Here is a 17,529-nt window from a genome sequence, read left to right on the forward strand (position 1 = left end):
GTTCTCCTCGTCGTTACCATCACATCTGACCCACGGACTACAGTTTATCTATACAGTATATTAAACTGGCACTATATTGAGGCACACGGCAAAGTCAAATACATTTCAGTATAATGTGACATGTACAAGGTAACGTAAGCAGGAAACTTCAAGTGAAAGTATTATATAGGTAAAGGAAACAAACACTTAGTTAGTTTGAAAAACACACAAATAATCCTAAAAATAGATCGATGCACTAAAATCTTTTAACATTTGTAGTTTTTGGCTTCGACGCTGTTTTGACACGAGGCTTTGGATCTAGAAGGACGAGTCGAATGACCCCAGAAGCCTCGGAGCAGAACCGAGGCTCGCGGGGTCCGGCGACCAAAACCAAACGCCGGAAGGTCGCGGGACGGTCGCCCGGCCAGAGTTCAGGACGGGCTGCAGAGGTTCTGCAGCTGTGGCAGGTCGTCCCGTCCCGACGAGGTCAGCGGTGCCTGCGCAGGGAGAGCTGTCGGCGGGGGGTGTGCCGCTGCTCCGGCTCCCCGGGAACGGGTCCGTCTGCAGAGTTCCTCCTCTCGGCCGGCGGCCTCCTCGGGCGACACGCCGCCGCTTCGCTGCCGCTGCGGGGGCGACACGCCTCTAACCTGCGGGCCACCTTCAGCACGGCGGGGCGGAGATACAGGGGGTCAGTCAGTGAGGTGGGGGGGGGTCCGGGGGGGGGGGGGGGGGGGCTTCATGCAGGTCCAGGGTCAGCTCCCTCCTCCTTCACATGCCGGGCTTCAGCTAACAGGACGAAACATGCAGCAGGACGGACGACGTGTCTTACTTCTTTGTGGAAGCGGTGGGGACACTGGAGCTCCTGGACCCCCCCTCCTGTCCCTCCTGTCCCTCCTGTCCCCCCTGTCCCTCCTGTCCCCCCTGTCCCTCCTGTCCCCCGCATGTCCTCATGGCAGATATGGCACGATTTGTCTCCGTTCTGCAAAGAAGACACACATAATATAATATAATATAATATAATATAATATAATATAATATAATATAATATAATATAATATGATATAATATAACTTAACATAACATAAATAAACATAAAATGTTATGTTATGTTATGTTAAGTTATATTATATTATATTATATTATATTGTATTATATTATATTATATTATATTGTATTATATTATTTTATGTTATGTTATGTTATAATATAATATAATACAATACAATAGAATAACATAACATAATATAATATAAAATAAAATAATGTAATATAATATAAAATAATATAATATAATGTAATATAATATAATACAATACAATACAATACAATAAAATAGAATAATATAACATAACAAAACATAACATAACATAATATAATATCACATAACAAAATTAAATTAAATTAAATTAAATTAAATTAAATTAAATTAAATTAAATTAAATTAAATTAAATTAAATTAAATTAAATTAAATTAAATTAAATTAAATCAAATCAAATTAAATTAAATTAAATTAAATTAAATTAAATTAAATTAAATCAAATCAAATCAAATCAAATCAAATCAAATCAAATTAAATTAAATTAAATTAAATTAAATTAAATTAAATTAAATTAAATTAAATTAAATTAAATTAAATTAAATTAAACTATTACTAGTGAAGGACAGACGTCCCCAAGCTGGACTGAGAGACGTTGGTTCTACTGACCAGAGACGCTCGTTTCCTGCCGAGGCAGAGTCTCTTCTCAAACGACTCCGTCAGCTCGGGGATGGTGTCGATGCGACTCTCGGTGACGGAGGTCTTGGACCGGCTGTTGTCGTCGGAGGCGGTGCGCCGGGCCCTCTGGTGGCCCCGGGCCTCGCCCTTCTCCTCCCTCAGCCTCAGCTGGCTGGGAGCCGGCGCCATGGTGGCGGCGTGCAGCTTGTTCAGCTTCATGGCGTCTAGCTGGGACTGTGGACCACAGAGGACACGGGAGACAGACACCGGGACCCCGGGACAGTCAGAACCAGGAGACACAACGGGGACGACGAATTAAAGAATGAGTCCAAGTTCAATATAATACATGTTGGGAAAGGGACAGGAAGTCCTTCCTCCATTCTGCTGGAGACACATGAAGCAAACTAAATCCAGTTAAATAACTAAACCGGCAGAAAAAAACCAACAAAATCCAATAAAATAACTAAACAGGCAGAAAAAAACAAACAAAATCCAATAAAATAACTAAACAGGAAGAAAAAAACAAAACAAACTAAATCCAATAAAATAACTAAACAGGAAGAAAAAAACAAAACAAACTAAATCCAATAAAATAACTAAACAGGAAGAAAAAAACAAAACAAATCCAATAAAATAACTAAACAGGAAGAAAAAAACAAAACAAACTAAATCCAATAAAATAACTAAACAGGAAGAAAAAAACAAAACAAATCCAATAAAATAACTAAACAGGAAGAAAAAAACAAAACAAACTAAATCCAATAAAATAACTAAACAGGAAGAAAAAAACAAAACAAACTAAATCCAATAAAATAACTAAACAGGAAGAAAAAAACAAAACAAATCCAATAAAATAACTAAACCGGCGGAAAAAAACTAACAAAATCCAATAAAATAACTAAACAGGCAGAAAAAAAAGAAAAAAACAAACAAACAAAACTACTGGAATGGAGTTATTTCTGAAAACATGTTGTGTGAAACCGACGACTCCGTGATGTTTGGATGGAAAAGAATTGAACGTTGCCTCACTAACGACCTTAAGTAACATGTTATTACTTAACGTTGCCTCGCTAATGACCTTAAGTAACATGTTATTACTTAACGTTGCCTCGCTGATGACCTTAAGTAACATGTTATTACTTAACGTTGCCTCGCTAACGACCTTAAGTAACATGTTATTACTTAACGTTGCCTCGCTGATGACCTTAAGTAACATGTTATTACTTAACGTTGCCTCGCTAATGACCTTAAGTAACATGTTATTACTTAACGTTGCCTCACCGATGACCTTAAGTAACATGTTATTACTTAACGTTGCCTCACTAACGACCTTAAGTAACATGTTATTACTTAACGTTGCCTCGCTGATGACCTTAAGTAACATGTTATTACTTAACGTTGCCTCACTAACGACCTTAAGTAACATGTTATTACTTAACGTTACCTCGCCGATGACCTTAAGTAACATGTTATTACTTAACGTTGCCTCACTAACGACCTTAAGTAACATGTTATTACTTAACGTTGCCTCGCTGATGACCTTAAGTAACATGTTATTACTTAACGTTGCCTCACTAACGACCTTAAGTAACATGTTATTACTTAACGTTGCCTCGCTGATGACCTTAAGTAACATGTTATTACTTAACGTTGCCTCACTAACGACCTTAAGTAACATGTTATTACTTAACGTTGCCTCGCTGATGACCTTAAGTAACATGTTATTACTTAACGTTGCCTCACTAACGACCTTAAGTAACATGTTATTACTTAACGTTGCCTCACTAATGACCTGAAGTAACATGTTATTACTTAACGTTGCCTCACTGATGACCTTAAGTAACATGTTATTACTTAACGTTGCCTCGCCAATGACCTTAAGTAACATGTTATTACTTAATGTTGCCTCACTAATGACCTTAAGTAACATGTTATTACTTAACGTTACCTCGCCAATGACCTTAAGTAACATGTTATTACTTAACGTTACCTCGCCGATGACCTTAAGTAACATGTTATTACTTAACGTTGCCTCGCCGATGACCTTAAGTAACATGTTATTACTTAACGTTGCCTCACTAACGACCTTAAGTAACATGTTATTACTTAACGTTGCCTCACTAACGACCTTAAGTAACATGTTATTACTTAACGTTGCCTCACTAACGACCTTAAGTAACATGTTATTACTTAACGTTGCCTCACTAACGACCTTAAGTAACATGTTATTACTTAACGTTGCCTCACTAACGACCTTAAGTAACATGTTATTACTTAACGTTGCCTCACTAATGACCTTAAGTAACATGTTATTACTTAATCTTACCTCACTAATGACCTTAAGTAACATGTTATTACTTAACGTTGCCTCACTGATGACCTTAAGTAACATGTTATTACTTAACGTTGCCTCACTGATGACCTTAAGTAACATGTTATTACTTAACGTTGCCTCACTGATGACCTTAAGTAACATGTTATTACTTAACGTTGCTTCGCTGATGACCTTAAGTAACATGTTATTACTTAACGTTGCCTCGCTAATGACCTTAAGTAACATGTTATTACTTAACGTTGCCTCGCTAATGACCTTAAGTAACATGTTATTACTTAACCTTACCTCACTAATGACCTTAAGTAACATGTTATTACTTAACGTTACCTCACTAATGACCTTAAGTAGCATGTTATTACTTAACGTTGCCTCACTAATGACCTTAAGTAACATGTTATTACTTAACGTTGCCTCACTAACGACCTTAAGTAACATGTTATTACTTAACGTTGCCTCACTAACGACCTTAAGTAACATGTTATTACTCAACGTTGCCTCACTAACGACCTTAAGTAACATGTTATTACTCAACGTTGCCTCACTAACGACCTTAAGTAACATGTTATTACTCAACGTTGCCTCACTAACGACCTTAAGTAACATGTTATTACTCAACGTTGCCTCACTAACGACCTTAAGTAACATGTTATTACTTAACGTTGCCTCACTAATGACCTTAAGTAACATGTTATTACTTAACGTTGCCTCACTAACGACCTTAAGTAACATGTTATTACTTAACGTTGCCTCACTAACGACCTTAAGTAACATGTTATTACTTAATGTTGCCTCACTAACGACCTTAAGTAACATGTTATTACTTAATGTTGCCTCACTAACGACCTTAAGTAACATGTTATTACTTAACGTTGCCTCACTAATGACCTTAAGTAACATGTTATTACTTAACGTTGCCTCACTAAAAAAAGTTAAAGCAATAAAAACAATCAGATGGTAAAACAATAAACAAAACATAAAAAGTTAAAACAATAAAAAACGAAGGCACTAAAACCAGAGCAGAGTCTCACTGAGGTACAAGACAAAGAATAAAAATGGGTTTTAAGACGAGTTTTAAAAAGAAAAATCCTCTAAAATAGAGTAAACCTCCAGACTGTGTCTCTATTCAATCTTAATCTCTCCCCTTTCTCATCCTGCTCTTTTATTTATCGTTCATATGCACCTTATTTTAACTGTTTGACTGTTTGCTCTACTTTTTAAAATATATTTAAATACGTTTTTTTTAATGCCTTTTGTACCGGTTGCTAAGCAACGACATTTCGTTGCCACTTGCTCACTGTGTGATGTAACTGTGCAGTGACAATAAAGAAAGTCCAAGTCCAAGTGTAGGGAGGTAAAGAGCTGCACTCTGTGCAGGTGTGACCGTACATTAGGACATTTACAGGTAATATTCAGTATCAGGTTAGGGTAGGGTAGGGTAGGGTAGGGTAGAGTTGGTTAGGGTAGGGTTGGGTTAGGGTAGGGTTGGCTAGGGTTAGGGGTAGGGGTAGGGTTAGGGTAGGGTTAGGGTTAAGGTTGGTTAGGGTTAGGTTAGGGTAGGGTTGGTTAGGGTTAGGGTAGGGTTGGTTAGGGTAGGGTTGGCTAGGGTTAGGGTTAGGGTAGGGTTGGTTAGGGTAGGGTTGGTTAGGTTTAGGGTAGGGTTAGGGTTAGAGTTGGTTAGGGTTAGGTTAGGGTAGGGTTGGTTAGGGTTAGGGTTAGGTTATGGCCGGGTTTGGTTAGGTTTGGTTAGGGTTAGGGTTAGGGTTAGGGTAGGGGTAGGGTAAGGGTAGGTTTGGTTAGGGTTAGGGTAGGGGTAGGTTCGGGTAGGGTAGGGTTAGGTTAGGGTAGGGTTGGTTAGGTTTAGGGTAGGGTTAGGGTTAGAGTTGGTTAGGGTTAGGTTAGGGTAGGGTTGGTTAGGGTTAGGGTTAGGTTATGGCCGGGTTTGGTTAGGTTTGATTAGGGTTAGGGTTAGGGTAGGGGTAGGGTAAGGGTAGGTTTGGTTAGGGTTAGGGTAGGGGTAGGTTCGGGTAGGGTAGGGTTAGGTTAGGGTAGGGTAGGTTAGGGTTAGGGTTGGTTAGGTTCAGGTAGGGTTAGGTTAGGGTAGGGTTAGGTTAGGTTAGGTCAGGGTAGGGCAGTGTTAGGTTCTTACCACGGTAGGAAGAGACGCCCGCCGGTCGGCCTGCGTCCTGGCAGGGTTAGGGTTAGGGTTGGTTAGGGTAGGGTAGGGTAGGGTTAGTTTAGGGTAGGGTAGGGTAGGGTAGTGTTAGGTTCCTACCACGGTAGGAAGAGACGCCCGCCGGTCGGCCTGCGTCCTTGCAGGCCTCCTGAAGCTGCGCTTCCGGTCCCTGGACGGCCCCCCCTCGGCCCCGTGGCCCCAGTAGCTGCTCATCCACTTGGTGAAGTTCCCGTCGTCGTCCTCGTCGTTGTCCATGGTGAAGGCGGGCAGCAGCCTGAGGGACATGGTGGAGCGGCGAGTCCCGGGAGGACCAGGGTGGACACTGAGCCTCTGAGCGTCTGACTGACGGTCCCACTCCGTCCCACGGTGTCCCACAGTGTCCCACTCTGTCCCACTCTGTCCCACTCTGTCCCACTCCGTCCCACTCTGTCCCACTCCGTCCCACGGTGTCCCACGGGGCGAAGACAAGTCCAGCTGCAGCGTCCAGCTATTCTGGGACGACAAATAAATAAACCGCGGCGCTTTAAATACGAGAATCCTCTTTAATCTAATTAGCGACGGAGGCGGAACGTTAGCATGGAGGAGCGGCGGCGTTTTGGCAGCTCCTGATGGGACCACTGCTTTTAGTGTTTCCACTGCCCCCCCCACCCCCTCCCCTCCCCCACGGCCCCCAGGCGACGCCACCAATTCCCCCATAGTTTCCACTGGCCGGCTCATCAAACCTGTCAATAAATATGGAGTGCAGCTTATGTAACCCGGGTGAGAGGAAACACCCTGAAGTCCAGCAGGTCCCCCTTCTGCTTGAAGAGCAACAACAAGATGTGGATGTTTTGGTTTCCTTTGGTTTTTTTGGGGGGGTTTTTCCCACAATATAGACGACCTCCTCCCCTCCCTTATAGAAATGTGGGCGTCTGGACGAACACACTGGGAAAACTAAACATCCAATAACCGTCTCGTCACGACGGCCGGACGAGACGTTAAAGTCTCTTTATTGGGATTTCAAAACAGCACATTGGTAAAGAATCAAACTTTAAACCTCTTGATTCTCCAGGTTTTTGCTTCTAGTTTCTCTGTGTTGATTAAATTTACAGTTCATGTGATTATTAATACTCACAAGTTCAACAAAGGTCATTTTCTTTCAGAATGAAACACATTAATGTGAAATAATTAGCATTAAAGTTACGTGTGATTGAACGGCTTTTTATTTAAACCACTTTCTAAATGCATGACAGTTATAATTTAGAGAAATATCTAAACCTTACTGGTCTATTTTGCTGGTTTATTATCTATACGTGTTAAAAAGAGTGGAATCTTTTTGTGGTTCAAGTTGATGAAATGAAAGTAAATTTAATTAAAATCCCCACGAGATGCAATAAACACTGGTTAAAGAGGAACTAATATAATCTGGACCGTTTTTGAGGACGAGTGTCTTTATTGTATTTAAATTAGTACAATCTATGTAATGTAGGTCTATCCCACATGGAAAGAGCCTATATGAGGATATATGTGCATATATGAAACCTATAAGCAGTTTATATGCACATATATGCTGCATACATGCATATATATGCCACATATAGGCAAATCTTAGGTGCATATATGTGAATATAGAGGCCATATAGGTCTCCTGTGCTGCTTCTTTATTTCCACATATATATATACATATATACACACACACACACACACACACACATATATATATATATATATATATATATATATATATATATATATATATATATATGTGTGTGTGTGTGTGTGTGTGTGTGTATATATATATATATATATATATATATATATATATATATATATATATATATATATATATATATATATATATATATATATATATATATATACACATCACTTTGGCAGCTGTCATACATTATCAAGGCATTAATTAAGAACTAACTAAAAAACAATTACGCAAGAAGAACATATACGTGCATATATGTACCTATATGCACGGATATAGGTACCTGTATGCACGGATATGTGTACACATATACGTAAATATTTTATAGGAAAACTGCCAATTTTATATATGTCACATATATTAAAAACCTATATTAAAACATATATGTTTATATAGTTCTTTCCATGTGGGATGAGCTGAATGTTGATGAGTCTTATTCCACTTGTGAAAAAAAGCTGAGGAATAAAACAATATGCTTTAGTGTGACAACAAGTTTTGCAGCAACTCTCACGTCAACAACAACAACAACAACAACAACAACAACAAGCAGCAGCAGCAGTACGACAGTATACAATCTCTCTGTCATGAGATTAATGATCCAACAGGAGTTATTGGTTGTTTACTGAAGGTATCAGTGCAGGTTTACATTTTCAAGGCTCTGCTATCTAAACGCCAGGCGACGTTACAACAGCAGGTTACTTAACGTGCAGCGGCTCCCGCTAAGCCGCGCGGCGCTAACAGTAGCAGACAATTCCCAGGAAGAACAGCGGGACTCGGGAATACAGGGGAGGTCAGACGACCTGGTTCAGAACTTCACTCTCTGGCTCACAAGAAGCTTCTGAATCGGGGGGAAAGTTGCCGTGCATGTTGAACACAAGGTTGTCTGGCGTGAGCACGTGTTGTGTGTTACACTCACATTGATTATGTGACAAATCAACATAACAATTGATTATCCTGAGAGCAGCAGCGTGTTTAGAGGCAGGATCGATCGGTCCAGTCACCTACTTCTCCTGCAACTTCACTGCAACAATAAATTCACAATGAAAATACAAATATATTAAAATTCCCTCCACAATATACCGTATTGTTCCCAATATCTAATTAACGGGGCAAAGAGTCCCATTTGAAGTGCCCACATGGAAAGAACCTATATAAACATATATGTTTTAATATAGGTTTTGAATATATGTGACATATATAAAATTGGCCGTTTTCATACATTATATGTACATAAATGCACATATATGTACACATATATGTGCATACAGGTACCTATATAGGTATATATATGCACCTATATGTTCTTCTTAAATAACTGTTTTTTAGTTAGTTCTTAGTTATTGCCTTGATAATGTATGACAGCTGCCAAAGTGAGATATAGGCTATATATATATATATATATGTGGAAATAAAGAAGCAGTTCAGGAGACCTATATGGCCTGTATATTCACATATATTCACCTCAATTTTGCCTATGTGTGCATAGAAACTGCTTATAGGTTTCATATATGCGCATATATCCTCTTATATGCAAATATATGCTGCATACATGCGTATATATGCCAAATCCTCACATCCGTACAAATCCTTATGTTGAGCAGAAGAGGACGACCTCTCCAAGATGGCGGCGCTGCAGGCGCGTCACAGGCGGCAACGTGAGGCATCTACGGGTAAAAACTCGGCGCGGATGTAGTTTCATCGCGCTTGTTCCGTCGGACACGCCCCTTTCCTCGACGGCTCTCGCCTCCCGTTTGGGACTCCGACTCCCAGCAGCCCCCGCGCCCCCTCCAGCCACTTTCCCGTGGTGCCCCGCGCGGCCCGTGACCTCGCGCAAGCACGGGAAGAAGAAGAAGACGCAGCGGAGCTCGTCACGCCGTCCTGCGGGCTGCTGGCTAACCGTCGCTCCGTCGTTCATCATGGCAGCCTCAAAGCCAGTCGAGCCGCAGTCCGGCACCGGACTCCCCCGCTGGCAGCTGGCGCTGCTGGTGGGGACCCCCATCGTGCTGGGGGTCGGCGCGGTGTACCTGTGGAACCGCAGCCGGACGAAGGAGCGGAAAGGCACCGGGGAGCGGAAGACTCCCGAAGGCAGCGCCAGCCCCGTGCAGGGCCAGGACGGAGCCGCGAGGACCGCGGAGCCGGAGAACATGGTGAGGGCGACGCGCTCCCGGGAGACCCGCTGCCTCCGCGGGTTGTGTTTGGGCTCCTCCCGGCCGCAGCGAGCCTCTCCCTCCTCCCTCTCTCCCGGCCGCACCGCGCCGGGGCCGGGCGGGGGGAGTCAAGGGCACGCAGGGAGGGGGAGAGGCTGCCCGGCGCGAGCCGCGGCGGGCAGCAGGGCTGGATTAGCCCGCTGGCTAACGAGCTAGCTGCTCTAATGTGCTGCGGTTAAACCTCGTTTTGACGTGAATTGTGCGTGAAGACGGCGACGGGGTGAAGACGTGATGTCTCGTCCAGTCTGGTGAGGAGGATCCGCCTCCCGGGTCGTTCCTGTGGGGGGCGGGACGGTCCAGGACCCCTCGTTAATAAGACATCCACCATTATTCTAATTGAAGCAATTAAACAAAAACACTTATTTTCCGCTTATTTATTATGGAAATGGCGCAACCGAGTCGACAGAAAGTTCTGACACGCAGGTTGTAAATTCAGTTATAAATGATCAAAAACCAAATTATTGTGAGGACTAGCGCCGTGGAAGAATTGATCTGACTGGAGATTCTTTTTCTGCCAGCTGATCAACCAGAGGCTTTTATTTTGACAAGAACCCCGCAACCGGAACTGACACTCCACACACCTTCGTCACTCATGGTTGCAAACTAGCATCTAACGAACCAAACTAAACGAGATGAAAGAATTCCTCCCTGAGCCGAGGAACAAAAACACAACATGAGCACAATCAACACAAACCCCAACAATAACCTCCAGCAACACATAACATGAATTCCCATCATGCCTTGCAGCGACCAACTCCGTGATCGCTACATTATGATTCGTCAAAGCTTCAGAAAAACGTCCTCCTGTCTGAGGCCACGTTTACACGTACCCAGTTTAAATAAACAACAACAACAACAAAAATAATCTTCATTTCCACGGACCGTCATGTCCAGCTGGTTCAGAGCTGCAATGAGCCTCCAGACCTGCGGGGGGCAGTGCAGCGAGAAGTCGCCAGAGACAACCTCCTCCCTGCGTTTACATGCAGACAGACACTGGTTTGATCCAGATCTCCTCTGTGGGCGGGAGACTTCAGGAATCCTGGTTTGTGGCGAGTCGCAGCTGGTTTCTGAGTAAAAAGAACCTTAAACGTAGAGAAATACCAGTTTATTCAGATACTCCGGTACGTGTTAACGTGGCCTGTGATGCACGTCTGTCTCAAGCTGATGGACGACACCACCTAAAGCAGCACCACCTAAAGCAGCACCATCTAAAGCAGCACCATCTAAAGCAGCACCATCTAAAGCAGGAACCACCTAAAGCAGGAACCACCTAAAGCAGCACCATCTAAAGCAGCACCACCTAAAGCAGCACCATCTAAAGCAGCACCACCTAAAGCAGCACCATCTAAAGCAGCACCACCTAAAGCAGCACCACCTAAAGCAGCACCACCTAAAGCAGCACCACCTAAAGCAGCACCATCTAAAGCAGCTTCACCTAAAGCAGCACCATCTAAAGCAGCACCACCTAAAGCAGCACCACCTAAAGCAGCACCATCTAAAGCAGCACCACCTAAAGCAGCACCACCTAAAGCAGCACCATCTAAAGCAGCTTCACCTAAAGCAGCTTCACCTAAAGCAGCACCACCTAAAGCAGCACCACCTAAAGCAGCACCACCTAAAGCAGCACCACCTAAAGCAGCACCATCTAAAGCAGCTTCACCTAAAGCAGCACCACCTATAGCAGCTTCACCTAAAGCAGCACCACCTAAAGCAGCACCACCTAAAGCAGCACCACCTAAAGCAGCACCATCTAAAGCAGCACCACCTAAAGCAGCACCATCTATAGCAGCACCATCTATAGCAGCACCACCTAAAGCAGCACCACCTAAAGCAGCACCATCTATAGCAGCACCATCTAAAGCAGCCGGAGTTCAGTCTGTTCTCAGAACTTTCCCTCCTTCGACTCTCATTGAGGATTAAAAGGTGGTGTCTGTGCATGTGAAAGTGAAAGTGAAAGTGTTCTGTCGGTTCTGTCGGTTCCTCCCGCAGTGGATTTAGTTCCACCGTTGACCCAGACTTGTGCAACACCTTGTTCCCGGAGGAGTGAAGATCTGGCCGCGAGCCAAACGTCACAATCTGTCCACACCAGACGTGGTACAGGCGGCTGCTGCTGCTGCTGCTTTCACAGGTGCTTTTATTTTTTATACACACGGTGAGGCGACGAAGGCTGATTGTTGTTTTTTATCCAGACGTTGTTAAAGAACAGTCTCATGCTGGGCTTTCCAACATGGCGTCATCAGGAGCAACACATTAACAAGCTCTGCCGGTTAAAGACGCCATGATGAGCTCGGCACTGATCAACTCCTCAGTTAGACTTTGGTTCAATGCAAATTAAGAAATAATAGAAGAGAAGCACCACTTTTTTGACTTCCGATCCTGATCCTCAAATTGAATATCTGCCGACACCAGAGCTGTTTGCTTTAATGATATTATGATTAATGTTTTGTTATGAGGCAGTAATAGACCGTCTACAGTGAAGTATGAAATGTAGGAATGTTTACATGTTTTCTACAAAACGACTTGAGGTCAGTAGAAGGTGAGAAGCAGGACAAAGTCTTTTAGTTCCATGTGGACAATGTGGGTCTCTAATAAACTAGTTCTATAAACAATGTGGACAATGTGGGTCTCTAATAAACTAGTTCTATAAACCATGTGGACAATGTGGGTCTCTAATAAACTAGTTCTATAAACAATGTGGGTCTCTAATAAACTAGTTCTATAAACAATGTGGGTCTCTAATAAACTAGTTCTATAAACAATGTGGGTCTCTAATAAACTAGTTCTATAAACAATGTGGGTCTCTAATAAACTAGTTCTATAAACCATGTGGACAATGTGGGTCTCTAATAAACTAGTTCTATAAACAATGTGGGTCTCTAATAAACTAGTTCTATAAACCATGTGGACAATGTGGGTCTCTAATAAACTAGTTCTATAAACAATGTGGGTCTCTAATAAACTAGTTCTATAAACCATGTGGACAATGTGGGTCTCTAATAAACTAGTTCTATAAACAATGTGGACAATGTGAGGGTCTGAGTGACGTCATGGTCTCTAATAAACTAGTTCTATCTTTAAAACCCCACAATCTTTATTGATCCTGGAGGAATTCTTTATCAGCGCAGCTCCACCCACTGGGACTGTTTCAGGGAGTTTAGGGTGGAGGAGGACGGAGGTGTGAGGAAGGAGAGCTGGAGGTCTAAAGCGTTGTCGTGTGGCTGCAGAGCGCCTCCTGCTGGACGACGGCTTCACAAACATTCGCCTCCACACTTTGTGGAGTTTTGAGCGTAAAATCGGTCCAAACGGCGACGTGTGGTCATGAGCAGTGGCTTCCCTACATGCTGAGCTGGCTGCAAACTGTGGACTGGATTTCCTGACTCGTGACTCCGCCTCTCATTGAGATCCGCCTCCCTTCAGGAAATCCAGTCCACAGTTTGCAGCCGGCCGAGAGGAAACGTATTCCCAAGTACACACAGTAAAGTAGACTGTACTTTTGATAACAATGTAGGACAAAATTTGTCTAAAGATGTGATGAGACATCTGCTTTCATCTGAATCTTTAATGCTGCTTGCAGAATGCTAACGTTTAGCTTGGCTGAGTGTCGGTGTCCTGCCGGGTTGAACTGATGTGTGTTTCTGAAAAGACCAGATGATTTCCAGTCTCTCGCTGTAACTGGCGTCACGTTTCTCCGCTGTGTCTCTGCTGCAGAGCCCTCTGGACCGCGCCCAGGCAGCCAAGAACAAAGGAAACAAGTACTTCAAAGCCCGGAAGTTTGAGAACGCCATCCAGTGCTACACAGAAGCCATCGCCCTGTGTCCCACCGAGCAGAAGTCCGACTTGTCCACCTTCTACCAGAACAGAGCAGCAGCGTACGAACAGCAGGTTGGTCAACCGTCTAGTTAACTGTCTGGTGAACCGTCTAGTTAACTGTCTGGTCAACCGTCTAGTTAACTGTCTGGTCAACCGTCTGGTGAACCCTCATCTGATAGACCTTCTGGTCAACCATCTGGTACACCGTCGTCTGGTAAACGCTCTGGTCAACCGTCTAGTCAACTGTCTGGTGAACCGTCTAGTTAACTGACTGGTGAACCCTCATCTGATAGACCTTCTGGTAAACCCTCTGGTCAACCGTCTAGTCAACTGTCTGGTAAACCCTCATGTGGTCAACCGTCTGGTACACTGTCTGGTAAACTCTCTGGTAAACCCTTGTCTGGTAAACTGTCTGGTCAGCCGTCGTCTGGTCAACTGTCTAGTAAACCGTCTGGTAAACCCTCTGGTAAACCATCGTCTGGTAAACCCTCGTCTGGTAAACCCTCGTCTGGTAAACCATCTGGTCAACCCTCGTCTGGTGAACCGTCTGGTGAACCGTCTGGTAAACCCTCGTCTGGTAAACCATCTGGTCAACCCTCGTCTGGTAAACCCTCGTCTGGTAAACCGTCTGGTGAACCGTCTGGTAAACCCTTGTCTGGTAAACCCTCGTCTGGTCAACAGTCTGGTGAACCCTCTGGTCAACGGGGATGGACGTTGTGGTTCCAGAGCCTCGACCTGCAGCTTTAAATGAACATGAATCAAGTGTTTCTGCTGCTCTTCAGTAAAAAATCCTGTTTCCTGTCAAGTTGAAGCCAAACTCATCAGAGCATCACTGCTTCATGATTAATTTTTAATTTCAGCAGCTCGTTGTCCAGAGCAGCTTTCCCCCCAGTGACGCTGGTTTCAGTCCTCTGGTCAATGTGTCCTGGGTCCTTTGCTAATCGTCCACGTCCCACTCGTCTCTGACCTCAGGTCACCTCGAGTGGCGTCTTGCTGACGCAGCGTGAAATCTGATTGGACGTCCCGTCTGTTTTCCAGAGCAAGTGGACGGAGGTGGTGCAGGACTGCTCCCAGGCCGTGGAGCTGAACCCTCGCTACGTCAAGGCTCTGTTCCGGAGGGCCAAGGCCCTGGAGAAGCTGGACAACAAGAAGGAGTGTCTGGAGGGTGAGGCGCCTCGTCCCCCAATGTTAAAAGAAACCCTCATTTTGTCCTCACCTGTGACTCGCTGACGTCCGTCTTCGCTCCGTCCCCCCAGACGTCACGGCCGTCTGCATCCTGGAGGCCTTCCAGAACCAGCACAGCATGTTGCTGGCCGACAAGGTGCTGAAGCACCTGGGCAAGGAGAAGGCCAAGGACAAGTACAAGGTCTGAGACACGTCCCCCTTCCCCCCCCCCGTCTCCAGGTCCGTCCTCCCTCCCTTCACCGTCTCTGTGACTGACCCAGACCCTGGCTTTCAGAACCGCGAGCCCATGATGCCGTCCCCTCAGTTCATCAAGTCCTACTTCAGCTCCTTCACCGACGACATCATCTCACAGCCGCTGCAGAAGGGCGAGAAGAAGGACGAGGACAAGGACAACGAGGGCGAGGCTGCCGAGGTCACCGAGAGGTGAGGGGGCGGCGAGGGTCCAGGGTCCAGGTCCCAGGTTCCAGGTCCGGGTGCGTTGATTGACGAGGTGTGTTGTTCTCAGCTCCGGCTACCTGAAGGCCAAGCAGTACATGGAGGAGGAGAACTACGACAAGATCATCAGCGAGTGCAGCAAGGAGGTGGAGTCCGGAGGACGCCACACCGCCGAGGCCCTACTGCTGCGCGCCACGTTCTACCTCCTGATCGGGAACGCCACGGCGGCTCAGCCCGACCTGGACCGGGTCATCAACATGCAGGAGGCCAGCGTCAAGGTACTGGGAGGTTCCTCACCAGGAAGGCTGGAGAACCACTGGTGGCAAACCGTTTTTCTTCTGGGCCCCAAAACCTTCCTGATGAGAACTCGCTGTTTCCTGGTTCCTGATTATAGAAGGATTGTTCTCATATTATTATTCTTTAAAGTCCCAGTGAAATGTAAAACACTACTTTGTAAAAAACGATAGTTGTGGTTCTACTTGTAAGGTTCCCCGACTCTGCCCCTCCACTGTTGTCGCATAACAAAGTTATTTGAATTTTGAATCTCCAGCCGAGGAAGTCGGGGGAATCCTTCTTCTTCATGGGCCATTGTGGGCGGAGCCTATGTGTGACATCACGAGTTGTGCAGATCTCGATCTGTTGTGTTTATATCGGCTTGTTTCCTCTTAAATATCCAAGTTTTTACAGTGTTTTGAAGTTCGAGTCGGCGTTTTATGAGCCTTGATGAAAGATTGAGTCTGGAAGAGACCAGAGAGGAGGAAAGGAGCACGGGCGGCGGGAGTGGTTAGCTGTTAGCTCACACGGCTAGCGGCTAACCGCTAGCTCAGGCGGCTAGTAGACGATCCAGTAACACCTGGACTCGTCTTCAGTGATTCAGTCTTCTAGCTCTTGGACGTGTTGGATCCAGGAAGCCGGGTCGTTCTGCCAAAAGTCAGGAGCCTCAAAGCCTCAAAGGTGAAAAGTGGCGGCTGCTGAGGCGAGGAGACGAGGACGAATGGAGGACGAAGCGTCTTCTGCTTCCTCAAACATGTTCCAGACGGGGTCACCGATGGCAGAACCACCTTCTGTGTCTTCTTCATCAATCACTGGGTTTGAAATGACCATGATGATGAAATATGGTTCAATTCAGCCTCTTGGTGGTCAAAACTCTGATCCTCCATAATGTAAACACAACTTGGGCGTGTGCACAACTCGTGATGTCACTGTTATTGTCAGAAGCTCCGCCCAGCAGAGGAAATAGCGCCGTTCATCGGCTATTTTCTCTCAGATTGTCGCGTTTTAACATTTGACCTTCAGCCAGTTAGCAGGAAAACGTTCTAGAAGAGACACCAGAGAGTTCTGGAGGTGGAACCTTCATTTCACCGGGACTTTAATCTCGTCTTGTCGACCCGGGCTGCAGTCGTGTCCCCCCCCCCCCCCCCCTCACCCTGCCGTCTCCCTGCTGCAGCTCCGGGCCAACGCGCTCATCAAGCGAGGCAGCATGTACATGCAGCAGCAGCAGCCTCTGCTCTCCACACAAGACTTCAACATGGCGGCCGAGATCGACACGCGCAACCCGGACGTGTACCACCACCGGGGTCAGGTGAGCCTGAACGCACCGCGGCCCTCCAGACGACCCGTCCTCCGGGACGGGGACGACGGGGACGACGAGCAGGCCCGCCCCTCCCTACACGCAGAACACGCGCTGTGCGTAGGGCCCCGCGAGCCACGGGGGGGGCGGGGGGGGGGCATTTTGCGCAAGTGAATTGAATTTCCCTCGGGATCAATAAAGTATCATCATTCTCTGCAAATGTGCAAAGGATGAGCTGCATTTTGCCGAGAGGCGCGTAGAACACCGCCACCAAGTCAGAGAGAGAGAGATACTTTCTTTCTTTGTTTTTCTTTCTTTCGTTTCTTTGTTTTTCTTTCTTTCGTTTCTTTGTTTTTCTTTCTTTCGTTTCTTTTGTTTGTTTCTTTTTCTTTCTTTGTTTCTTTGTTTTTCTTTCTTTCTTTTG

At 45.2% G+C, this 17,529-nt stretch overlaps 2 protein-coding genes across 2 annotated transcripts in view; one reads left to right on the forward strand and one right to left on the reverse strand.

The window, feature by feature from the left end:
- Positions 1-410: 410 nt before the first annotated feature.
- Positions 411-6,635, reverse strand: lnp1 (leukemia NUP98 fusion partner 1; the record flags this gene model as incomplete). Its single annotated transcript, XM_080506369.1, has 3 exons — positions 6,302-6,635; positions 1,686-1,928; positions 411-626 (listed from the first exon to the last, which is right to left on the reverse strand). The coding sequence occupies exons 1-3, from the start codon at positions 6,485-6,487 to the stop codon at positions 411-413; spliced, it is 645 nt and encodes a 214-aa protein (XP_080362495.1). The 5' UTR covers positions 6,488-6,635.
- Positions 6,636-9,744: 3,109 nt separating this feature from the next.
- tomm70a (translocase of outer mitochondrial membrane 70 homolog A) overlaps positions 9,745-17,529 on the forward strand; it is a 12,233-nt gene continuing 4,448 nt past the window's right edge. The window contains 7 exon segments of the mRNA XM_080506067.1: positions 9,745-10,045; positions 13,814-13,987; positions 14,954-15,080; positions 15,172-15,281; positions 15,375-15,523; positions 15,606-15,813; positions 16,983-17,117. Coding sequence (XP_080362193.1) covers positions 9,815-10,045; positions 13,814-13,987; positions 14,954-15,080; positions 15,172-15,281; positions 15,375-15,523; positions 15,606-15,813; positions 16,983-17,117 — 1,134 coding nt within the window. The 5' untranslated portion in view covers positions 9,745-9,814.

This window comes from Blennius ocellaris, assembly GCF_963422515.1.
Source record: "Blennius ocellaris genome assembly, chromosome: 12".
NCBI classification, from domain to species: domain Eukaryota; kingdom Metazoa; phylum Chordata; class Actinopteri; order Blenniiformes; family Blenniidae; genus Blennius; species Blennius ocellaris.